This window comes from Lampetra planeri, chromosome 47 (assembly GCF_965212315.1).
Source record: "Lampetra planeri chromosome 47, kcLamPlan1.2.h2, whole genome shotgun sequence".
NCBI lineage: Eukaryota > Metazoa > Chordata > Hyperoartia > Petromyzontiformes > Petromyzontidae > Lampetra > Lampetra planeri.
This window is the reverse complement of record NC_136153.1, coordinates 5,846,300-5,872,394: the sequence shown is the minus strand read 5'-3', so window position 1 is coordinate 5,872,394 and position 26,095 is coordinate 5,846,300. Positions and strand designations below refer to the sequence as shown.

General features: G+C 48.6%; 1 protein-coding gene across 5 annotated transcripts; it reads right to left on the bottom strand.

Moving 5' to 3' along the window:
- Window positions 1-792: 792 nt before the first annotated feature.
- LOC144733538 (uncharacterized) lies at window positions 793-24,347 on the bottom strand. Of its 5 annotated transcripts, none has more exons than XM_078615503.1 (19): window positions 24,088-24,347; window positions 21,723-21,806; window positions 21,121-21,165; window positions 20,840-21,001; window positions 20,145-20,441; window positions 18,983-19,294; window positions 18,707-18,777; window positions 18,158-18,272; window positions 16,736-17,041; window positions 16,317-16,426; window positions 15,128-15,375; window positions 14,218-14,318; window positions 13,398-13,505; window positions 12,458-12,617; window positions 11,144-11,286; window positions 10,844-10,991; window positions 10,467-10,523; window positions 9,784-10,008; window positions 793-7,984 (listed from the first exon to the last, which is right to left on the bottom strand). In XM_078615503.1, the coding sequence occupies exons 1-19, from the start codon at window positions 24,115-24,117 to the stop codon at window positions 6,207-6,209; spliced, it is 4,500 nt and encodes a 1,499-aa protein (XP_078471629.1). In that variant the 5' UTR covers window positions 24,118-24,347; the 3' UTR covers window positions 793-6,206. The 5 variants fall into 5 exon arrangements, with proteins under 5 accessions (XP_078471629.1, XP_078471631.1, XP_078471630.1 ...); XM_078615505.1 differs by having other exon boundaries at window positions 12,458-12,614; XM_078615504.1 differs by having other exon boundaries at window positions 16,736-17,038.
- Window positions 24,348-26,095: the final 1,748 nt, after the last annotated feature.

The window sequence follows — 26,095 nt, the reverse complement described above, 5'->3', positions numbered from 1 at the left end:
ATGTCGTTAAAAATTAACCCGTAAAAACAAAGTTTTTCACTATAAATCCTTTATATGCGTGGCGGCGAGAGTCCTCTCGTCCTCTGAATTGAGATGGCTGCCACCTATGGGTCAGATGATTGCCTGCCACCATTAAGCAATTGGTAATTAAATATAATTTATTATTTCCTAAAAAGTGTAAAATTTTGGAAAAAAAAATTTCACGAAAATAAATTGTCACGCACAACGAGTCTGTGTGCAAAATGTCAGCTCGATTGGATCACGGGAAGTGGGTTAAAAAACGACCGAAAGATTTGCACGGTCGTAAGCGCGCAAGCAAGTGAACTTAATATAAAGGATTTAAAAAGAGCTTAATAGCTCATCGGATTCCTCCAGTATAAATATATATTCTGAACATCCGTGATGGTCATCATCAGCATTAAATCTGCGTTTCTTTTATTGTATGATTTTACACTCACGCGCATTTTACATATATACACCGGTGGTGCAATTTTCCCATGTGGACAATGTAAAGACTGCTGCAAATTAATATCGATGAGCATCATATGCGATGTGCATGCATCAGGATGGAAACGTTTACTTAAAATTCCACCGGTGGGTGAGAATGTGCGGGCGTTATGGACGGGTGATAACTCAGTTGTGACATTCAACAGGAAAACCGAGCTGCCGAATTGGAAGGTATTCAGTGTGAAGTTTAAAATTACGGGATTCATAATATGCGCTTTACCTTTCAAACAATCTCTCGCTTTCCGGCGAAACAGCACGTGGTGAAAAGGCACGCTAAATGGGATACTTGGTCGCAGAAGCTGATTTTTTTATTGTGAAATACACATTACAAAAGAAAATCAACACAAGCATCATTTTAGTCTACATATTAAAACGTGTTTTCTCTCCGAAGGTTCGTGGTTTAGTCACACTAGCGGCAAGCCTGTTGAGCGATACAAGTTCCACGGACAACACCCCTTGGCAGGGAAATGGCTGAAGCAGTTAAACATGTAGGGTTTCACAGAGATATACAACAATGCGATGCAGGAACACAAGTTTAAATCCTTTGTACATGAGAGCAAGGTCACATCACTCCGAACAGTCAAATCAAAACAATCAAACATTGCCACCGTTCGAACACAAAAAAGTTACACGCGGCAATTACCTTCCCTGTGTTTCACACTGTGGCCCATCGTGGCTCAAACACGTGGCCAACAATGACACCGCTTCACTCCTTCCAACCCGTAGATCAGAGATTATTACACTGGGAACATTATGAGTGACACGGGCACCGCTTTATTTAGCCAAGGGTACAAAGCAGCAACCCACGTTTGCAGACGGCGCGGTAGCTTGCCCAAACTCTGGCATTTCGCTTCTTGGTGCTGCGGAAAGTTTACACGGAGAGGATGAGTGGGTGGGGTAGTGGGACGTGACCAGCACTTGCTGCACCGGTTCCATGGTGAAAAATGTCACATCCTGTGTTTAGTCGACTCGTAGGATCTCAAAATCAACAAGTTGGCTGAAGGTTGATCAGTGTACACTTGAACACGTAGGCTTTGGCGAGCAATATTATTCATAAAAGGTTTTTGGGTTAGATCGCGTAAGTATAAATGTGTCGTAACCCTCCACCACCCGACACAGCCAGTAAGGTTTGTCATGTAAACAACGCGCCAATGAGTTACGACTTCAGTCCACCGGTGTGTTAGAGAGTAAATCTACAACATTTCGCGCGATGATGCTGGATGTAATTACTGTACCAGCGAAACGTCGTATTCAAATTGGAAATGTTGTGGATTTACTCTCCAACACACCGGTGGGGTTGTAGTACCTAATTAGCACGTTGTTACCGTAATACATCTTACTGGCTCTGTCGGGTGGTGGAGGGTTACAACATTTTATACTGACGCGATCTAACAAAAAAACCTTTAAGAGTGTACAAATGGTTGGGAGAACCGTCCATAGGACAGGACAATTGTTGAGAAAGAGTATTTCAATTGAGAGCACGTGTCCGTTCCACGAACTAAAAGTATTATGACGAAACTAATGAAAGTAGACTTGAAGAGTTTCGAAAAGGGCCAAGGATGCAAGAGATTTGTTATTCGTAGACTAAACGTCGAACAATTTTTTCCCCCATCACTAATCCATGGGTAACACGGGTGTCGCCAGTGTGCTGAGCAGGGTCCCCGATTCCCTGAACCGATCACGCAGCGTGCGGTGTCCAATGCCAACATCAAAATGTACAATAGTCTACAGCAAGTTAAATGTACACGGCGATTAATAAAAACCAGAAAAAGAACTCGCTTTTAACCCAAGCTTCGCCTTCACATTTCTGATCTGTACAAACTCTGCAGGAGTACGGATTTGGTACGCATTGTAGAATTGCAATGGGAAAATCGTGTTCCACGTTTGCCTGATTTAACATCATGCAAATGCCGATGTTACCACTCGATGTCCTTCACGTGTGCAGGTCCGTTTCCATTCCAGTGGGCAAATAACACCGACATCTTGCAGTTAGATTCTGGGCATGCAGTATGAACTTCAAAAATACAAAACGTGTCCTAGTCTACTTGAATGCACCGTCTGGATAAACAAAATACGTTAAATGTGTTGCGGTCGAAACCCACCCAGGTTTATCGGGCGACCTCTTGATTTTTAAGTCCGCTGTGCACATAATTAAGGTAGCAGAAACATCACCCAGCGCTTTTGTGGCACCACCTGCTGCATTTGCGAGGAAACCGCATGCCAAGTAAAGATTTTTGTTTTGGGTTAGATCACGTAAATGTCTCGTTCAACCCGCCACGACCAGCCGACAGCCAATGAGTAAGAAGGTTTGTCACGCCAATAGAACGTGCCAATTCGTTACTTAGTTCAGCACATCGGTGTGTTGGGAGAATACAACCACATCGAGACAATTCGAGTACGACGTTTCGCCGGTGATTAGCAACCAGCTTCATCAGGCGATAGCCACAATTGTGAAGAAGTCTTCCATGTTTCGGTCTTAAATAGAGTAAAGGTGATGACATCACCACCTTGAGCAGACGTGTTAAACCGCATGCCTAAATGTGCGCAAGGAAAGACTTACACAGCTTCGCTGCCATCTCCGTGCAAAAAGGCAACGCACAGGTGGGCTGAAATTACATTTGATAAACGAACACAAAAACGCATTAAAGATTCACCACCTCTCAATTACTGCCAAAATTCCACCACAAGGATACTCGGAGGAACGCGCTACGCGATGCGCGAGTGTGTAAATCTGCCGTGGCTCTGACTCAACGAGGCAGCATCTCAAGGAATAATTTCCCATTTACCCCATTCACCGACAACCACCGCCACCGTCCCCCATGCCACGTTCCCCCAGTCGCTGAGTACAAAGGCTCTACCGCCCTCGGCTATTGCAGACCCCCCCCCCCATTCCCCCCACCGGAATGAATCGGGAAGTGGCAACACACAACTTGGCATGGATCCTGGCGAAAGAAATTAAATTACCCACCCCCCCTACTCCCCTCCACTTTGTAATCTAGTGCCTGGGGGCTCTGGTAACATTTTCACCGCTCGGACATACAAGTCCTGCCATCACTGGTGGCATGGGGGCAGGGGGGGGCCATAGACGTCATCGCCAGCCCTGCTGACGCCTCGGCCGAATAAAACGACGAAAGTAGCGAGGGTCCATCCTCACCTGCCCGAGTCAGCAACGCTGCCTATTCTACGATTGCACACCGCAGGTGCTATACACATAGCTGCAAGGTGGAAAACCTGGCATTGACATTTCTAAGAATGCTGCCCTGACGTCCACATAATTTCCAATTCCATGTGCATGAGCCAAGATGTATAAAACGAATATACAGAACTTGTTTTCAGCGGATAGTAATTTGCCCTCGTTTCTGACGCGCACGTCATCAGCATATTTGTTTTAGGTTAACATCGGGCATAAAGTGTAATACTTTTAAAATTCCTCGAATAGCAGACGTCTTAGTACTCTGCTGGCTTACAGGGAGACCTGGATAACAAGCTTGAAAACACCCAACTTATTTTTTAGATTATGCTAAATTGTAAAAAAAAACTAGCAGATTGCCGAAATATACCATAGCGCATTTAACATGGATTAACTCAAAACATTACCTAAATATTCGAATCCACTTTCACACGTTTACTCTGTAGCTCGTGAAGACACGCTGTTTTCCCATCAGTTTTAAAATATCAACTTGTTGAACAAGGTGTGCCAGCATCCACGTATTCCTCGACCAAGCCAAGCAAGACCAAGGGAAGCCACTGGGAAACTTGGCGGCTCGGTCCAGGATGTTGGCTTTGCCATTGACGTAATGCTCAATGGTGAAGTGTGTAAACTGCAAAACGTAAATTATGAAGTCTAGGAATTATGAAGAGGGGACGACACAATTCTGAATAATTAACTGGACAAGCTACGACGGTTTAGGCAACACTGCCTTAAAATTGGGAAAACCGTTTCAGCTGAGCACGAGTCCTAAATGTTGTACGCAAGTGTTGGTGAATAACGGTGGTAAAGCACCGTCAGGATGTTCATATACCACTGGCCAATGTAGTTTACAAAATGTTATTTGTAAGCGCTCCTAAACTGGCTCCACCCACGGTAAGCAACGACCACCCCACACTGCTCTTATCCCACTGCTGCCTTGTAGCAATTGGCGTGAGCAGGGTGGCAAGCGAACATCGCTAGCAGTTCAGTGTCAATTTGCCCACAGGCCCAACTTCCAGTGGTATACAAGGCAGTGGAAAACAAACACTGAAGGCACTTGTGTAACATCCCCTAAACCCGGGGCAGCACGGTCCTGGGAGTGCAGTGTGGTGCAAAACAAGTCCCTACCTGCCCATACCTACCTACCCACCCGGGCAAGCGTGGCCCTCACCCAGCGCTCCCCTCTTTGCTTGTGCGAAGCTTCGTCCAAGCGTTACGATCTCCCTCGCACAGGGCCGGCGGCGTCGCTCCACAGGACGAGCTCGACGCACTTACCGTGGCGTGCGGCGCGCACTGCAACAGGCAAGAGGTGCACAGATAGTGGCGGTAGAGACCAAGCCCCTGCACCACGGGCGCTCGAAACTGAGATGAACCCCTGGCCGCTGATTGAACGGATTCGTGCACATTACGTGGTGGAGGGGGGCAGACCATGGCACCACCAGAGTCCTCTCAATCTTATATAACTATTGTATTCTGAGTGACGGTAGCACATGTTGTTTTATGTTGGCCGTGGTGGAAGTCTGGTGCTTTTTTTTGCGCAGGTAGATATTTTAAACAGCACACACCACACTAGGTAATTGGGTACATCGAGCTTTGAAATGTCTCACGAAAAATTAGAGCGCATTAGATTTAGTTGGGCTCGTGTCATGCCATGTGAATATCACACGCATACTGGATAAAATTCACTGCTCTACAGCAAATAAGGCAATTGCTCAAAGTTCGTTCATTATACTGGGTGTTTTCTGAAATGCGCGTCACGGACCACAGATTCGATCAAAAATAAATGTGTTAACTGTGCATACGGAACTATCTAATAGAGCATTGTTGGTGTTCTCACTTGAAGAACACCGTGCACTTTAATGCCTGCAACACGAGGTTTTGCCCACCAGATTTGTTGAAAACACATTTCCCTTCCTTATCCGATACGTGCAACACACCAGGCCATCTTAAAAACAAAAATATTACAACGGGAAGTTGTTTGAAGACGCAGTTCAAAAATAAAAAGATTTATTCCCATGCGGTTCTGTTCCAAATTTTTGTTTGTTTTGTTAAATATAACCTTGCCTGGGAATGATGGCAGTAATCAAGCTAACACTTTGTGAGGACAGAAAACATTCGGGTTCATTTGACGTGGCCCATCAGTGTCAGCAGCTGCACCGGACATGCAATACGTCTTGTACACCTAAATAAAAAGGTAAAATTAACGACTATTTATACAGTAGATGCTCAAGTCACACTTCCATCTGAATTTCAAGTCTCAAATGGACAATCGGACCAAAACTCCTGCACTTAAAAAGGCCACCAGTTTGTACAGATCGTGTAAAAAAAACCGTGTTTTCATTTTTATTGACCCCTACAGTGAATCCTTTTCCACAAATAAAACAATCTGTAAATGTTGAGCGTTGCAACTGAATTTTTTTTTTCCTCCCAAAAGTCGGAAGAGCTTGCTTGGAAAAGCGGGGTGCCATTAAAAACTCAGTCCTATCTTTTAAAATCATTTGTGTGTTCGTCACGCCGAGCTCTCTGCAGCTGCCGCGTTGGGTGGATCAGGAGTGGTCGCTGGAGCCGTCTTTTCGCCGTCACCCTCTGGCTTGCACAGCGGAGGAGGAGGACTGGGACCAGCCCTCTCATCTATGTCCGACGTCATGGCCACCGCATTAGCAGCGTTGGCAGGCGGCTGCTCCTGCACTCTATCTTGAGTCTTCTCTTGAGCCTGCTCCTGCTGCTTCTCTTGGGTATTCTCTTGCTGCTGCTGCTGTTGCTGCAGTGGCTCTGGCTGCTGCTGCGGCTGCTGCTGCTGCTTTGGGGGCTGTTGCTCTTGTGGCATTGGCTGTGGAGTTGGCTCCGGGATAGGCAGCGATGCGGGCTCCTCCTTTCCCAGCACCGACTCCGAGCGAATGGCCGACTCCTGTTGGGGGACAGCAGGCGACTCTTGCGCGTCCCCGTTGGGCTGCAGCCGTCGTTCAGGGCTGCTGCTGGCAGTGGCGGCGACGATGGCGTCAGAGGGAGCCCGTGCCGTCTCCTCCTGGGGCGGCTCGGGATATGGGAGCATCCTCGGCCCGCGACGATCACGCTCTCTGGACCTGTCGCGCTCACGCGATCGCGACCTCTCCCGGTCGCGGTCGCGGCGAAATCCCGGCTCTCGGTCGCGGCTGAAATCGTCGCGGCTGCGCCCTCGCTGCTCCCACGGCCTCTCCCCGCCGCGCTCGAAACTGCCGCGGCGCTCGCGATCAAATCCGCCGCCTCTCCTCTCACGATCGAAGCCCCTGCCGCCCCACTCACGCCTCTCCTCGTCCCGCCCGCCAAAGCGGAAATTCCTCCCGCCACCACCACCACCACCGCCGCCACCGCCGCCGAACCTTTCCGAGCGATCATCATCAGAAACGTGTCTGCCCCTATTCCCTCCGCCTCCCCGGAACCTGTGCCCAAAGCCCTGCTCCCGCTCATCACGGTCGCCCCGCCTCCCGTCACTACCCCGCTCTTCCTCCCTGGTGGACTCTGCAGCATGCATGAAGCGGTAGTCTCGGTCGCCCTCCTGCCCGCCCGACGACTCCTTCGAGAAACTTTCACTGGCGACGCTAGCCGCCGCCGCCCCACCACCACCACCTCCACCACCCGTCCCTGTGCTCGAGCCGGCCGCGAAGCGCCGCTCAGGCGCAGGCAGCATCCTCGCTGGGGCCTCCTCCCCGTCCGCTCCCTCTGGAGGGAATGGGAACAGCGGTCTGGGCCCCAACAGCGACGGAAGACCCATGAGGGTGTGCGGACCGCCCGGGAGGTTAGGACGCGCTAACAGAGCGGGCCGCAGCATGGCGGCCGGGAAACGCTGCATCAGAGGAATGGGCAGGATGCCCGGCCGGATGGCTTGCGGGAAAACTCCAGGCGGCAGTCGCTGCCCGGGAAGACCCAGGCCCAAGATGACGTTCTGTTGGCCCGGCGGGCCCAGCATGCGGGGCAGCATGTGCGGCAGCTGAGGTTGTTGCTGCTGTTGCTGCTGCTGCTGCGGTGGCGGAGGTGGCAGCATTGGCGCAGAGTCTTCGTCAGCGGTGGGCATAATGCCTGCACGTCCTGCCAGCATAGCCACGGCTGCTGCCGCCTCTTTGCTCAGCGTCCCCGCCTGCGGTCCGGGTGTCAGCATGCGCGGCATGCCGCCCCGTTGCTGCTGCCCATCCGACGAGGCCTCCCGGTCGCTATGGCTCTCCTGGCTGGCCGGCTTGATGGCTCCGGGCCCACCAGGGGTGTTCATACCAGGTAGACCCATCATGGGGACGCCCTGCATCATGTGTGCGGCTGTGAGACGGAAACAGAGAGACAGGGTGGTGAGTGAGGACCGTGCATAAGGGTGCACTCTTTGACGCTGCAGAGGAACCGACTCAACCTGGATCTCCAAAAGATCAAAAACATAATCTACTGCCGAGCGCTGTTCCTGTATATAGCAGTTATTTATGCATTAAACTTTGCAGTCTCAGAAGGTGTTCCATATGTGATGAAAAATCAAGAATTCCACAACTATACCAGAGGGGGTAACCATCCAAATCGTTTGTTTGTATGTATGCAAAACTTCTTTCACAATGTATTTATAGCAAACCGTGCTCATCGGAGGTGCGGAGAAAGGACATTGGAAATTCGCAGCAAGCACTCTGAAATTCGATGTAAATTATCACAAAAGGTGCACACCTAGTGGCATGAGACAGCCTGGAGGTGGTCAAAGCCGAGCGAGAGGACGCAGAGGAGAGAAATGGTAACCGTCAGGAAATGGTAACAGTCAGGAAATGGTAACCGTCAGGAAATGGTAACAGTCCGGAAATGGAGCTCATTGCAAAAATACAAGATTAGCACTAGCCCAACCTTCTTTTCAAGTTCACAAGCCAGCACAACAAATACCATTTGTTTAAGTACAAGAAATGTAATCGAAATGGGGACCGACACAGATATCGTGAATTCGAAGCCATAGATTCCTGGATCTCTCTGTTCTACAGAATGGGATTAGTGGCAATGCCACAATGGCCAATGAAGGACACGCTTTGGCAATTTCCGACATAAAAGACTGTCGATAATACAATTTTAATTATCCCGCAATTGCCTTCCGTTCCAATTGCAATGCGATTGTAGGCAACGGATCATGGGAATCGCACAGATGAATACATGTGGTCAAAAATCAGAACATACAAATCTGAAATGCCTAGGACTCATTCAGATTTTTTATTTAGCCAGTGTGGTTGAGTTAATGATCAATATTATGTGCAAACTGTGCAATTAAAAAACTTTTGTTAAACTGATTAACAAATTTCTCTGAATTTTCAGACCGAAATGGCCATGAGATAGCAAGGACAGCAATGTATTTAATCTACCTGTAAGAGCTTTGAATGCAGAAATATACCAATTTCCTCCCAAATGCTATTCATTAATATAACTAGCCAAACATCTCAGCGAGGCTGTACAGGATCCAATCTCATTGCAATTATTGCCTCTTGAGGATGAGAATTGTGCCAGGCATCGATTCCACCGAGCCACAGTTGAAACCTATCGATGACACTTCACACCCGGAGATCGGTGTGGCGCAGGCCGTTGGTTGTGTTTGTTATTTCCTTGGACTCAATGATGTTGGGACCTCTCGTGGCCCCAGCGTCCCCTATGCATTTTTCGCAGCAGAGTTGTCTTTTACAGTGCATGTCCCCATTTTCAATGACGTTTAAAAAGCAGGACAAATAGCTCAACCAATTGAAGTAAATTTTCTTATATTTTGTACTGAATATAACAGTGGCTGTGCACAGGTTAAACGCACACGACACAATGAACCTCGGCGACAGGGTCAATTTTCCGATCATGGCAAACATCGGTGGCGAGTGATATCTGAACCTGCCCTGCCCACCCCCCCCCCATGACTTCAACTCACACTGACCACACCAGTGTTGTGCAGTGTGGTCAAACAACCCCCGTGACTGACACAGCACAAGAAGACCATCCTCCAGCACCGGATTGACAAAGTGCTGTGAAATCTTTCATTTGTTTTCATTTAGTTTTGCAGTTTGCCCTGAGATGCAGTCGTATTTACAAGACTGAACATCAGGCCCTCTCTCTCTGCTCACCCTGTGCGGCCACCACCTGCGCCAACTGCGCCACCCAGTCTGGCGGCCCCCGTGGAGGGAGCCCCACCGTGCCCAGAGGCGGAGGCTCCGATGGCCGGATGCCAGTGAACACGAGGTTGTCGGGCATGCCGCTAGACGGCCCTGAGCCCGAGGAGGCCCCGGGTCCTCGGTGAGAGTCTTTGGAGACGTCTGCAGCGACCGATGGCGGCACAAGCTGGTGCGCTGCTGCAGCGCAGATGCAAACACAATTACTATCGTTGCCGCCTTTAATCTGCGCCATACTTAAACGTTCATGTTTATGGTGACGATCGCGTGCAAAGTAAGTTGCAGCTCATAAAAAAGAAAACTATTGGCTATTGTGTTGCGGAAATATACCAAGCCTGTGTGTGTATCCCATCAGGGATGCCCAGTATCAGTTCGAAGCTTCATTATTGAGAAGAAATGCTTTAAAGTTGCACTTTAGGGACAGTATCGTGACAACTCTCGCATAGTTTGAGTCAATACACTGACATCAACAAAGTGCTACAATGGAGTGTATGAGAGCATGCTTTTAAAGTTGTTCTCTTGAACAGAGTTTTCAACTGGCTTTGGGACAGCTGGGGACAGAGAGATTAGGCGAATATCCACAAGGGCTCGGTTTATTTTGGGCTGCGTTTCCCTTTAGCGTTGATTGCGTTACTCACAGGGCTGCACTGGAGGTACTCCAGTCGGAGGCGGCACAGCTCCGGCAGTCAGAAAGCCTGGCACGCATGCAATCATAGCCACAGCACGTTTTAATAACAATAGAAAGCAGCTGACGTGATAGCGGGTGTGTAAGGCTCATAATGTCGAACTCGCCTGAGTAAAAATAAGGTTATGCCTTAAGCGGCAGTGCTTAATTAAAAGTAAAAAAAAAATGCAACCCTACAATGATGACCTTTTTAAATTAATATACGTCTTGAAAATGCGCGAGCGAAAACGTCGAGTCCCGAAGGGCTCCCCCGACATGAAAAGGTGCAAGCCCGATTCAAAAAGCCACACAGATGTGTGGCCACCGTGTGTTCTTTGACGAGCCCTGTACCTGGAGGAGGAGTGTTCTGGTTGAAGTGAGCCCGCAGGAACGGTGGTGGAGGGATCGCCGGGTTGAAAGGGGGCATTGTGTGTGCGAACGAGGGGGGCGGCTGCACCATCCGCACTGGCGGCATTGACATGCCTTGGCTTACTGGCACCTGCGACACACACACACACAACCACACGGTCACACCTCGCCCACAGTCTCACCATGATCACAAACACAATTAAATGCTCAAAGTGTTTAGGGCGGCACGACAGCCCATCTCACAAGTTGCCAAATGTGCACTTTTGCCTGTCCGAGCTTTACCTGTGGAAGCAGAGTAGTCAGGGGTTTGGGCGTCTGCATGGGCTCAGCCTGTGTGGGTGTGGCCGGCTTGAAATCAGGGCTCTTGTCACCGCGGGGCTTCTTGTCACCTTCCTCTTCGGTGACCTTTGGCTTGTCTTCCCAGTCTATACTCGACGCAACATGCACGGGAAGACGAAGACCATCGCACCGGTCAATTCCATGGCGGGGGGGGGGGGGAAGTGTTGTGAGCAGACAACCGCCACGATAGCGAAATGTTAATTCCCTTGCCTGGCATACACGAGGTCGTGGGTTCGATCCAGACCCGATGCCTGTATATTTGGAGTTTGCATGTTCTCCCCATGCTGCCCTGGATATTTCTCCTGGTCCTCCCACATTTAGAACCATGTGTTTAAGAGTATTTGGCTGCTATACATTTGCACATAAGCCATGAGCTATCATTTGTGGCCAGGTCGCTTCTGAAAAATATCTCAGTGGGCCTTAGCCAGTAAAATAAAAAAGAGTAAATAGTAAAAGCAGGCAAGGCATACGGATGGGGTGGTGGTGACCCAGTGTGACTGCCTTTGTCTCATTATTGCCAGTGCTGGCACACATCACAAGGACCATTCAATCCAGACCATGCAGGTCCACAAATTGACAGTTAATGATGTTCGAGCCAAATATTCCCCCTGAACTTTGGTGGCTGGCTCAAGCGAAGCGCAATATAGCCACGAGATTGTAGCATTACCTCCATAAGCACCTCACATAAAGGTGGCCAGGTGGTTCAAAGGCCTCATAAGTAGGAAACTGGAACCATCATGGAGCTCCTGAGTCTGAATCATGAAAGCCACCCATGATAAAAACTGGGTTCCCATTTGAAATGTAATTCGGAGGAAACAGCTTCGAAAATACCATACATATCATTAATACCCACAATTGCCAATTTTTACAACAACGGATGAACTCTGATGTGTCTTCGGGTTTTACCAAGTGTTGTTCAGTATGTCCAATGTCTTGCTCCACTTGTTATTTAGGGACCGATTGGAGGTCGCTCAAATTCTCCCTCAATTAGCTCGTGTCTGGCTGCTGCTGTTGCTCAATGTAGGCCAGTCGCCGTGAGCGAAACGTCAGACAGGGACAAACGCCATCAGATCCCGTGCTCAGAAACTGCGCTCCTTTAGACAAATAGTTTCGCTACGAGCGCAATATAATCCTATCCACCATTATTACTACCGCTACAGCGCTCCCGGATCGGCCCGGGAGCGCCGGATAATGTTGGAAGCAGCCGGATAATCGATGATCAACTGGATGAAAAGAACCTGTCCATCGACAACGCACCGGGGCACATGGTCTCCCCATCGATGACCCCGCCGTCTGTGAAGAGGTTTAGGTGCTCCCGTTTGACGCGCTCCCACGGGATGTACGTGACGCCTGTCTCCACGTCCCAGTACTGCTTGTACTCCGACTTCACGCCCTTGTTGGGCGCCCATGCAATCTGCTGAAGTAGAACAGCGACAGTATCCCAGAGGACATAAATTTAAGTGCGCGACAACAGTTTGGGCAGAGGGGTTATTCGGCTGATAAAAAGTAAAAAAAAACTAACTTTAAGCCAGGGCTTGACAAGAAAATACAATAGAAGATCAAAGGAACAAAGTTGTCTGCACTTGGTTCATGCATTAAATGAACTGGTTACACTGTTGTGCATTTCAACAGCCCTAATGTTAAAATGATTATCATGGAATTAATAAATAATTTAACGAAGCAGTCAGTAACATTTTAACACGGAGGCTTTCGCGACCAATATTATCCATAAGAGGTTTTTGGGTTAGATCGCGTACGGTTTAGTCGCGTAAACAGAACTTGACAATTCGTTACATGCAAAGCACACTAGTATGCTGGAGAGTAAACCCACAACATTTACAATTAGAGTACGACGTTTCGCCAGTAATTACGGTTAGCAACATCTATTTTACTAAATATATCCTCATCATATACGATAAATCCATTGCTGAATCAAGGCCTCCCCATCTCTCCAGAAGGGATGATGGCAGTGGTCGAGATTAATGACGGAGCAAACACTGCAGCCTGCACGGAGATGGAGTCGTGAAATCAGCTTGTGTGCAGGTTCCCACATTTATACATCGCAGGACCAAACGTATATTTCATTCAAATGAGCCCTCAATTGCCCACAATAACAACACTTATTTGGCGAGGCCCAGCGCATATGTGGATTCACAAAAGTTAAATCAACATCCACGGTTATCAATTGGTGGCATACCTTGATGGACTTTGAGTTCATCTTGCCCTTGTTGAGCTTCTGTAGGGCACGTACAGCATCTGGCCGTTGGACCATGCACACGTAGGCACAGCCACGCGGAGGAATCATCTGAAAGTGTGACACAGCACACAGGGTCAGCGTCATCCCATTTAGTGTGCCTGTGACATTTCAGACACACACTGCACACACGGAATGCACCATATTCTCCAAATTCAAAGAGGTCCCAGAAAGCATCATCGCAAGCATTGCCGTTAAAGAGTCCAGTACTTCTTTACAATGCAAAACAGGAATCTCGTGGTCAACCGTGAACAGTCGCGCCAAAGGCGCGCGATCGGCAAAATTCAGGAAACCCCCGCTATAAGTTGCCGCGTAACATTTTTTTCTCGCAAATAGGTTGCCGATCGATTAGGGAACATTTCCTTATAAGCGTAATGTTTCGCAAATGCATTCCTTTAAAGAATGTCGTGAAGAACTTTGCACAATTTTTTCACCAGGAATATATGCGGTTAAAATGAACTATTTAGCGATGTGATACCACAGGACAGAATTACATCCGCCACATGGTAGTTTGCCTTCCGTCCAATGGGTTGTAATTAATTGCTATGGAGAACAGTCTTCAGAAAGATAAACGCATCTCGTAACTCAACCCCGAAGCTGTCCCACCCACACCGGCTGAAAGGCTGGTCTGATAAAAACCAGTGCACGCTTTACTCATCTTGCCACCCCGATTACTAAATGTAATCTCACTCGAAGCCTCTGCCACCACCCTCTGCTGTGTTATAGCCGAACGCCCAGTGGGGAAAATGGCACGAGCACTCACGTTTATCGACTCAATCTGGCCATACTCCTCAAAGAGGTTGAGGATATCCTGCTGATTTGTTCGCTTGTCGATCTGGCCCAGCCACAGTGTGGTGCTGCAGACTGAATAGAGGATGGGTGGGGACAACACAAAACATCACATGGACATGAAGCATTAGACAGTAAAAGAAAGTGAGCATAATTACGTTTTTTGGGTTAGTTCGCTTAAGTATAAATGTCGTAACCCACCTCCCGCCACAGCCAGTAAGGTTTGCCACAAACAAAACGTGTCAATTAGTTATTCCTTTAGCCCACTGGTGTGTGGGAGAGTAAATCAACAACATTTACAATTTGAGTATAACGTTTTGTTGGTAATTACATCCAACGTCATCGGGCGATTTGGCAGAATTGTGAGCAACATCCTTAGTCAGAGTATAATGGCACATGCGCACATTCTGCATTCTAACATTGGATCGCTAGTTATAAGTTAATTTCAAGATGTACATTTTAATACATATATGTAAGAAATAGCAGCTGAAAATAAAGTACATTAAATGTTAGTTTTCCCAATATGAACAATGAAAGAGCAATCCTTAAAAGGAATCATTGGTTATACTCGGCATGTAATGCTTTGATAAAAATACATTTTAATGCTGATGCATTAATTTTAAACGCTTGTAAGAAGTAATCATTTACAACTTATGCAAATTGCATATTCTAACTTTAAGTCAAAGCAAAATAAAGTTACGTATGTTGAACTTCTTTCGCACCGTACGTAGCCAACCGTGCTCATCAGGTTTGGGATAAAAATAAAAAACGAGGCAAAAACAATTATTGAATCAAACCGCGATGTCGATTCGTGACAAATCCTGAAACCTCGCACGCACGCACGGAGGGGGCATTGTCACAAGCGCACGCCCCACACAACTTACCGCTGAGCACGTTGGGTCTCATCGGCGGGAAGCCCTTCTTCTCACGCTCCCTCTCGTGCTCCCTCTCCCGCTCGCGCTCGCGTTCCCGCTCCTTCTCCCGCTCGCGCTCACGTTCCCTCTCGTGCCTCTCCCGCGACAACGAGCGTGACGCGCGCCGGCGCCGGTCGCGTGATCGTGAGCGCGAACGCCGCCGGTACTTCCTCTTGCGCGAGCCGGACCGTGATCGGGAACGGAAGCGACGTGGGGACCTGCGTGCACACAGAGCGGCAGCGTCAACCTTTGAAAATGGCAACACTGAGGTGGACGTTGGTGGAAAAAGGGCTTTGCAACTCATCCGATTCCAGTATAAATAACCATTCTGATGTGTCCACGTGGCTCACAAGCCTTAAGCGCAGAGCTGGCACGGCTGAGGCTTCTGGTTTTGAGTCCCAAGTTTCAGCCACCTGTGATTAAACTGGATTTCTGAAGTGCATTGGTCATCAATGCCTGGTTCTGCACTCAATGTAACTAATTTCCAGCTATGAGAATTAAAAGTATACTTTATGACTCTCAAGCAACTAACGTTATTCTCTTGATTATTCTCTGCAGCAGAGCAAATATAAACAGTGCTTCTCCTTACCGAGTGGCACAGAAGTCACTTTAAGGGACCTCAGAGGTAAACCTGCGATAGCTGCTTCTGTGGGTCCTCCTCTCACGTGAAAAGTTGCACCGATCTGCGAACATCTGAATGGATTCTTTGACTTGATCTTGGTAACAAAATCCATATAAAATCTGTGAGACGGCCCAGCTCGCTACAATTGCTTCGGGGGGGGTGTGTTTTGCCAAAGGCCAGGAGACTGCAAACCTGCGGATCCGGAGCCGCATGCGTATCTTTAAGGACTGCTTCGTGACGTCATTTATTAAGGGACAATTTTTTATTCATATGCAATTCGGCTCTTAAAATGTAGAGTTATTTGAACGAATTCAAAAAAAAAAAGTCTCGTCTTGTTATTTTTGTTCCTGACCCTTGGGCCTAGGCCATCAGAAAAAAAACCTTTAACTTGTCCATTGCTGGATGAGGTCACTATTCTCTATTCGGAGTTCAACATCCTTAAAAATTCGTGTCAATCCAGTTGGCTCTGTGTCTCCCCTTTGGCGAGTCGCTTGTGCATTGCCCTGCCCTCCCCTTCTGTGCGCCACCCAGCCCCACCTGCTGGAGCGTGTTGGTGAGCGGGATCGTTGGCCGTGACGATAGTCCATCATGGCCGGATCCTCCTGCTGCTCAATCTCCATGTCCATGTCCATCTCCACCTCGGCACTCTGGTGTGCGAACACGGGAACATAAAAAGCAAAAGGCAAAAACATCAATATTGCAAGACTAACAAACCAGGTATTTAACAGTCATGAAACTAAACAGTGAAACTTTTACATGAACAATAGGTGCCAGAGAGTTAGGTACACGTAAGCTCTATATTTTTGGTCAGTGACAATCATACAAGAATCGAAAAAGGCAATGCAAACGTGTGGGAGCAAGAGGCGACAAAAAAAATGCAGGTGCAAGTAAGTTGTGTTTTGGAGAAGCTAGCACCACAGGCCTGTGTTAACGTGAGCGTGCTGTGCGAGCCAGACCTGCTCTGTGGGCGGAGGGTAATCGGGCTGAGGCACTGGGGGTGGCATGAAGGGCTGCCCGTATTGGCCGAATGGAGGAGGGACGCCCTGGGGAGGCATGAACATCTGCTGGTGGTGTTCCACGCCACCCATCTGTTGGTGCTGTTGGTGCTGCTGCTGTTGGTGCTGCTGCTGTTGCTGCTGCTGCTGTTGCTGCTGTTGCTGGTGCTGCTGTTGATGCTGCTGCTGGTGTTGTTGGTGCTGCTGTTGATGCTGCTGCTGGTGCTGTTGGTGCTGCTGCTGCTGTTGGTGCTGCTGTTGCTGCTGCTTCAGAACACAAAAGCAAGCGAAGACAACATAAATGAACATGACACCTTCACCTATAATAACATGGTGGTTTACCGACAGATTTATATGGTGCTGTTAAACATTTAAATTAGAGGTTCAACACTAGGCCGCAAGAGTAGAAGTCACAGTAACTTTTTTTCCACAGCTTAAATCCATATAACCTCAGTAGTTTAAGTTGTATTGCCTTGGGTCATGTACAACTTGCCAAAGATAATGCGATGTCAATACAGATGAAAAATTCTTGACAGACATCAACTAACATCACACCACCCATCTGTATGAACCTGGTTTTGCAGAGAACCAAAAACCAGCCCAATTAATACAAATGGTGAAGTAAACTACAAGTCAGCCCAAGGACCAACAGGTCTCAAAAAACAAGACAAACAACCAAACTCGTTGATAAGGTGAACCTCAGAGCAGCCAGTGAAAAGTCCACAAGATAAAATAAACCAAGACATGTTTATTGCAGCATGTTCAGAATGCGGCTGCTTGGATGGTAACCAGAATACCTTATTCACATCATACTACACCCACGTTGGCCTCCCTGCACTTCCAATTTCACATAGAATATAGTTTAAATCCTATTGTTAACTTAACAAAGCAGTGAACCATCTTGCCCCAGCCGACATCATTGACATGCTGCACCCCCATGTCCCCTCAAGGTTCCCAAGATCTGGGGATGCAGATCTTCTCTGCAGGTCGAGGCTTCGGTCTATGAGTGACCGATCTTTTTCCTGTGTAGCCCTCAGACTATGGAATGCTCTTCCACAAGATATCAGAATATCAAAGTCTGTGGAAATTTTTAAAAAGCATCTTAAAACCGATTTATACGCTTATAAAAAATTTAGTTGACGGAGTAAATGGATTCTTAAAATGTATCTATAATATTTAAAAAAAATTATGCTGAGTGTCTGTTGCTCCGTCCTGTACAGCGCTTTGAGATAATTTATGAAAAGCGCTACATAAATGGAATTATTGTCTAAATTGCTGAGATATTAAGCACAGTTTTGCTGCAATGGTGAATAGGATGGGGTCTGTGCGTCCCTGTGATTGTACACAGAACTGCATTTCTTGAGGGCGGGCGGCCAGACTCACTCGCTGCTGGATCTGCTGCTGGAAGTGCTCCTCCTGCTGCTCCAGGTAACGCTGCCGAAACTCCTCCATGCTGGGGGGAACCGGTGGCTGCTCAGCACGCTCACAATGGTAACCCCTATGAAGGCAGTCACGCAAACATGCGGATAAACACATCAACCACCTCAAAACACTACAAGGAGTAAAAGTTATTTTTTGGATTTTACCCAAAATGTTGAGTCCTTGGGATAAAGACAATTTTTGATCTCTAACTCTCATCGAGAAGTGTTTGAGAACGGCCCATGGTAATTGCTGTTACACGTGTGCAGTAATTTCTACAGGCGCTGAGGCCTTGTTAGCTACATATTCTAAATTCTCTACAAAGAGTAGTGATTTGCGAAAAACGTCAAATAAGGTGTTCCCATATGAAGGGGCCTAGAATACATTTTCAGTCGGCAATAGTAATCTCATCATTGACGCCATGTATATTACTTCACTGGTGAGTGAGGTTACAAGGACCTTATCAGTGCACCTGTAGCCACAATGAAGGCAGTGTGTGGTGGAGTGACTTACGTCGACTGTGGCTCGGGCTTCTCTTCCGTAGCTTCCGGTTCATCATCATAATCAAACCGATCCAACAGTTTCTGTGGGAGGGACACATTCAACCATGGTTGTTGGAGACATTCTTCTTGAACACATCTCGGCACCAAAAATTGCAAAACACAACGACACGCACAAAACTACTCCACTTGCCCACCATCACTGCGAAGCAACCAGACCGACAAGCACAAATCAAAGCTTTCCCTGAAAGCACAAACATAACCACAGCCACCATCGTGCAACAGTAACCTTGTTGAAGGAGGAGTCGTGATCAGGCTGCCCTGGTTGGGCACTCTGCTGCTGCTGCTGTTGTTGCTGCTGCTGCTGCTGTTGTTGCTGCTGATGCTGTTGATGCTGCTGCTGATGCTGCTGCAGCGAAGGAGGCTGTGCAGCAGGTGGCTGTGCATTCTGCGATGCATTCTGCTGCACACCGGTCTTGGTGGAGCCGACGGCTGCGGCGGCTGTGAGCTGCGCAGTGAGCGCCTGCACCTGCGCCACCAGGTTTGCGTCCAACGTCGGTGCAAGCGGCAGCTGCTGCTTTTGTTGGAGGCTCTGAAGCAGCTGTGGGGGTAGGGGTACAATCGACAGGTGGAAAAGAAACGGCTCAGGTGGAATTCCCAAGTCTATAAAACTAAGATAATTTAATTTTTCCAGGTAAGGCCCACTAAGCCCGTGTAGGTCTTTTCAGAAGCCACCTAGCCACAAATGATAGCGCAGCTAAGTGGCTTATCATGTGGACATTTTTATCGCAGTAAAAGTCTAAATGCACGTTTCTAAACGTGGGGGGTTAAAACCGGTGTACGCGGAGAAAAATCCACACGACCACGAGGAGAGACACGCAGACTCAAAATATACAAGCGCCAGTCAGGACCGAACCTATGACCTCCTGTATACCAGGCGAAGTAGTTTATATCGCCATTGCGAGGTCCCTTAAGTCTAAACTCAGACAACGAAAATTAGTCAGTTGCGTGGACAACTAGGGGAAGGATGCTCCAAACAAAACATGTCGGAGTAAAGAATCTTCAATGTAGACATCTGTTTACACAAAGGGTTGGACTGTGGTCACACGCGTCTGACCACGAAACATCCCGCAAACGATATGCATAAACCATTACAAGCATCTTAGCCGCAACAATCAGGTACTACTAGGGGGGGGTGTGAATATTTTAAATATGGAACCAATGTTTTTCAAACGTAAGCCATGCTCAGTCACTTTTTCTTTCAAGCAGTTTAAATCAGGCTCAATGCATACATCCCTAGGGCGCGACCTTGGTTTAGGGTCAACTGTCGTATAGCACGCCAAAAGGTCCCTCAAAGTTCTATTTTCGCTCTCCGTAAGGGAAGGGATTCCCCCACGCCTGGTTTACACATTGTGGAGGCCAAGACTGTGGTATTCGTGTCAAGGCCACACCTGCTGACTCTGCGAGCTCTGCAGGAGCTGTGCGACGGCGGCGATAGCGTCCGCGTTGGGCATCTGCTGCGTGACGCCCCAGTGGTCTGCGGCTGCGGGCGGCGCGGCCTGCTGGGGTGTGGCGGGGGAGTTGGGCGTGGCCGGCGTGATCGCCGCCGCCTGCTGCTGGGCCGAAGGGCCCGAGGAGGCAGCCGCGGGGTGCGGGATGCCGGCCGCCATGTCTAGCAGCGGCTGGATGATCTCGCTGCCGAAGACGTTGTTCTTCTGCCACAGGTTGAGCACGCGCACAATCCTGCTCTGCTCTCGTGCGCACCACCAAAATAGGATCCGTCGATGAGGCGGAGGACGCACCAATGCAAAAGGGGTACCGCGAACAAGCATTTTTACAGAAAGACAAATTCGCAATTCCACCCCTAACTACCGACTTCGCGATTACATTGATACTCACAAGAGGCACATTCTCCCTGCAAACTGAATAAACAATTGCTCTTATAAGATAACATTGTTTCTCGACACAGCTTTTGACTTGCATCACAAAAGCATTGATGCTTGAATTAGCAGTTGGATCTCTTAGCACATGTAACCTCCATGAAAAGACACCTCACTTCACAAAGTGAGCTAGCCATAAAAACTTTTAAAGTTGATCAGTTTTTAAAGGAAGGTTCTGCAAGCTCCGGTACTGGTTCCAGTCATACCTTGTCATCAGATGGACACCGGTAAAGGTTCTGGAAGGTGTTGGTGAGATTCTTGGCGAAGCGTGGAGCGAACACGTCACGCTCCATGCCGAACTGGTGGCGGGACTGCCGAACTATTGAGTCTATTACGTACAGGCCCGGGACCTTGTACTCCGGTTTGCACTGTGGTAAAACAAGAGGGAAATTATGAAAACATCATCTCAAGAACCAGCACAGTATACATTACACATTACACCTGTATGAAGTAGTGTATGAATCACTTAATTTAACCGTTCACTTACCTTCTGTATAAACTTTTCCACACTCTGCACAACGTGCTTGTAAAGCTGAAAAAAGAAACAAAAAATATTCAGGTTATATCACGGACTTCTGTCGCACTCACAAGCACAATAGAAAACGTGCAATTAAATTAAAGGGAGCTGCATTCAACTAAAAACGCAATTTATAATGTTCGCAAGTGCAGATGCCACGACACAACTGGGTCGCTTCATATTGACAGGGTGACAGTCAATAAACTTACTCTTATTAAGTCTACAAATAGCTATAGAATTCCACCTCTAGCAGGCCAAGTCAAACATCTACACTGCATTATTACTTTTCAGCGCGACTCGTACATGAACGTGTGAATGTGGAGGATGTCACTGCAGTAGTACTACTGAATAGGTTGTTGTGGTTGTGCTGTATATCTCTCCGATGTTTTGATTGTAGTTTCCTGCGTGTTGTTTTGTGTGCCGTCTGATGCTTCTTTCTATGTGCTGCATGTGTTGGGAGCTTCCTCAGAAGTTCCGTGCCTGAGCGAAACGTCAGACATCATGCCAAGCGTGGTGCAACCCAGAAATGCATCGGATAGTTGTCACAGCTGTAGATCGGACGTTGGTCTTACCTTGATGGCTTTGATGGCCGACTTGGTGAGCTGTGTCATCTTTGCACGCGAGATGGGAGGCTTTGACTCGTACAACGAGGTCAGCTGAGGCAACAAAAAATGTACATTGTTAAGTATGAACATAAAATAAAAAGAACTCTCATGTGCAAACATCAAATAAAATTCATGTCCATCAGCCTGTGTGCTTTCTAGAGACAACCACTACATTACGGTCCATGCATTTGTATGTGGTGACGTACAGAGCACAAACGCCAGAGTTTTATATCGTCAAACAGCACAACACATACTCTCGGTTTAAAAACATCAGCCCTCGTCTATCCAACGATGAAGACCTCCCCACGCCAACACAATCCTTCAATCCTGCAATGCCACCATTCATCTCACTGTTGCACATGAAGCTATCATCACTCCAATCTCCACCGTGGTTATCTCTTAGATGCGCCTTCTCTCCTCAGTCTTCCTTCAAGCCACGTGTTCTATACAAAATGTGCAACGTCTGAACCAGCTCCAACAACTGAACACCACGACCCAACTGAAACGGTCGCTCCACAATGCACATTGAAGTCACGAAACCCCTTGGTGCAATATCAGGAGCTCTTCCCGTCTTCCTTCAGCTCGTTGCTCTATACTACTGAATCTGGGACCCGTGCTGGAGTACTGATGAGTTTCCGTAGACTTCAGTACGCCATCCTCACATCTTAATAAGCCGGTCGACTGGGAAATGCAGCAACGGTAGCCCAGTGTGCAGCTGAAACTGGACACTTAAGTCTACAAATGACTGACAGCAGACAACAATAACAATGTATGGGGAAAGATAGGGTTCAGTAGATATGAATATAAATTGGTTAAGAGTATCTTCCAGCTCAGAAGTATGTTGCACTAAAGTACTATCATGGGACGCAGTGGTAGAATGCAATGATGTTGAAGAAACGTGTTTTGAGGAGCTGCAATGTGACCCCTCCTGGTCTTAAAAGCCGACATCAATAAGGTTCCATCAATCGTCACCAAGACAGTCCATGTGAACCCTGTCTGTGGACGTGAACATCAGGAATGAGACCCAAGTCCATGCTCTTTGAAGCAGACAATATTGATACGAAGTTAGAGGACCCCATCTATGTTCAGAACAAAAATGAATGAGACCTCCATACTCTGGTTAAAAACGTGGTCATTGCCGGCCAGTCCGTGGATATTTAAACCAGGACCTGAACGAGACGCTAAATTTACACTTTAATCAATGGAATTATAAGGCACCAGACTATAATCCTCGTCCCTGGCCACGCGATCCACATCAGAGATAGAGGAAGTTACCGAGACGAGGTCCATGACCATCAAGGTAGGCAATGGAGGGCTGGCTTGAAGGCCATGCTCCCTGCATTAATTCCACACAGACCCAGTCCCTGGTCTTCGGGTAAGGAAGAGATCCATGTCTCCAGAACCTCTATGGAATGGCACCCGCCCCCGTGATACGCGAATCAAACAAATAACTCGAGACACTGACTAGCATGGCAGGAAATGCGAATGCTGTCGCGAGAGGTCACACGTTTGCTGGCTGTTCGTGACGATCGAGACCACGAATTCTCATAAATGCCCTCCCCTCCCAGGCACTTCAATGAAACGAAACTGAATTCTGACCCGAACTCAAGTTCCCAACTTCCTCGCCCATTCTTCTCCCTCCAGACCCCGCTAGAGCCCGATTACCTCCAACTTCTCACCACCACGAAAGGGAGACCCCCTCCTCCCTAAACCTCCTCGCCTGGAAGATGCTTGTCACACACACACAACCAACCAGACCTGTATGCCCAGATCCCTCACATGGGGGGAGAGAGTTTCATCCACACAACCTAGACATCGATCACCGCGTAGACCCTAGATATCGCCAGCGATACTCCTACTCTCATACTCTAATCCCCGTCTCCTGGTCCCCTCGTCTGAAACTAATTCCATGACCAGAACTCCTCTCTCCATATCTTCAGGGCTACTCACGTGGGAGAGCTCATCCAAAGACCACAAACTCACCAATGCCATTTTGCAACTCAAAATACACACACCGCCTATTCCCCCCGTGCCCTTAGCGCTACCACCACCACGAGAAAACTCCGCACGTGTCGAGACCTCGCAAGGTTGAGAGAGAGAGAGGCCTCCCCCTCATAAACCTCCAGAGAGCGGCCACCACCACCACCCAGCACGTCGCGACCTCCAGCCCAGCCGAGGCCCAAGGCATAGGGCCTAGCCCAGCCGAGGCCCCAAGTCCAGCCCAGCCCCAAGCCCAGCCGAGAGGCCCCAAGCCCAGCCCCCAGCCGAGGCACCCAGCCCAACCCCCAGCCCAGCCGAGGCCCAAGGCACAGGGCCTAACCACCCCGCACACCTCTTTGTTGAAGTATTTGACGGCCTCCATGGCGCCCACGTTCACCACCACCACCACCACCGGGCGCTCGGGGAAAAGAAAATATAACCCCCTTCCCCTGGGCGAAACCGACTGAGTTCGCGGGTGTAGGTGGGCGGGAGGAGGCCGCAGGCTGCAGGGACAGTGAGGAGGAGGAGGAGGGGTGGTGGGGGGTGCGGAGCTGCGGGCGAGCGGAGCTCGAGGCCCGACCGCGCCGACAGCGAGGCGCCCCACAATATGGCGGCCAGGGGGCCCGTTTAGATTTCCCAGCGCGCATAAGCGCCCCGCCGAGCCCCGTGATTGGCTTAGCGGTGGTCACGCTGGGTAGGGTGGGGGGTGGGGGGAGCTATTGGCCAATGGGGGGGGAGGCGTGGGCTGTGACGTAGGGGGTGGGGAGGGGGGGCCGGGTGTGAAGCGCGCGCACGTGAGAGGGTTGGGGGGTGGGGGCGGAGGAGGGGGCGGTGGAGGGAGCTCGTGACCACGTGACGGCGAAGACCAACGGGCGCGCGCGTGCGCAGTGGGAAATGTGGACAGCGCCGGACGCGAGCTCCCATTGGACGAGTGAGCGGCACTTGACGGTTTGAACGCTGGGGGGGGCGAGCGCGAGAATCGATTCGTTTGCGAGTCGATTCGATTGCGAGTCGATGCATCGATTACCGAGTCGGTATGATGGAACCAGGGCCATTCAAATCAGGGGAGGGGTTGCAAGGGGTTTTCTAGATTCATCGAATCATAAGATTTATGTTTACTGGAGGAATGCGGTGAGCTATAAAGCCAATTTTTTTCCCACAGATGACCAGTATGGGCACGGGGTCATAACGTTACATAACAGCAAAAAAAAAACACCGAAAGACATGCAAAGTATAGGAAAGTGAAGCAAATCACACGACAAAATACAAATAAAACTAAACTATATTTTAATTTCATCAGGTAAAGCAGTCGTGTTCCGGGACAATGACGTAATAACACTTCTTTCACACGTAGCCCCCCCCCAAACTAAACCAGATTACATCTGACAGCATGTCAAAGCACAGAGCCCCCCCCACCACCACCACGCGGGGCCCGGGGCAAACACCCGGATTCGCCATCGCCTAGGGATGGCTGTGGTGGTGCTAAACAATAATACACACGAAAAATGAACATTAAAGAATTCTTCCTAACTCATGGATGTATTTGTTCACCCAAGGTGATATTTTCCGACACTCACAATTTCACGATATTCGACAACTCGCTTGCCTGCTGCCCGTTGACAAATTCGAGAATGCTTACATACGAGTGCAATAATCGCCATAAATATATTTAAGGTTTTCCTTTATAGCGAAAGCCTTAGTTGCAAGACTCCCAAGAAGGTTCTGCAATGGGCATTAACCCAATTCCATAAGTGGAAGGCAGAGTACCTGCTGTAGAAACCCCATCTGTAGCCAAAAGGCCATTAGAGTGTCATTAATGTCCTTTACGTGTTTAACTGAAATTCCAGTTGTACTATGATCAGTCGAAGCAGATATGCTACAGGGAACGTATAACCTCACATGTGCGCAGTATTTTTGATTTCTCGCGACACGCTTTTGTCCCAATTGCTATTGCCCTCCTTTATAAGATTGTTTTGCCTTGTCACTTTGGTGACCCGGGTTACTCTCGCAAAGGAAACGACCCTGGGTCTCTTGACTTCTCACCTGGTTAAACAAAATAAACATTAACGGAAGGATACAAGAACGGGAGTTCTCGCTCCATCCACCAGCCCAAGTACACCAATGCGCATTTTCCACTGATGCATCCCAAGCCACACTGGACCGTACAGAGCCATGCGCTTGATGGGTCGTGAGGCAGCAAGGACGTTTTGATAGCCAGAGAATCCCAACTAATCAGCCGAGGGAACATGCAGTGTGTAACTTAGAGACGTGCCGATGACACGGTGATGTTATCGTGTCCTCATAGTGGGTTTGACTTGACGTCAGACGCATTTAAAACGTCATTAAGCCTAGATCTTTGC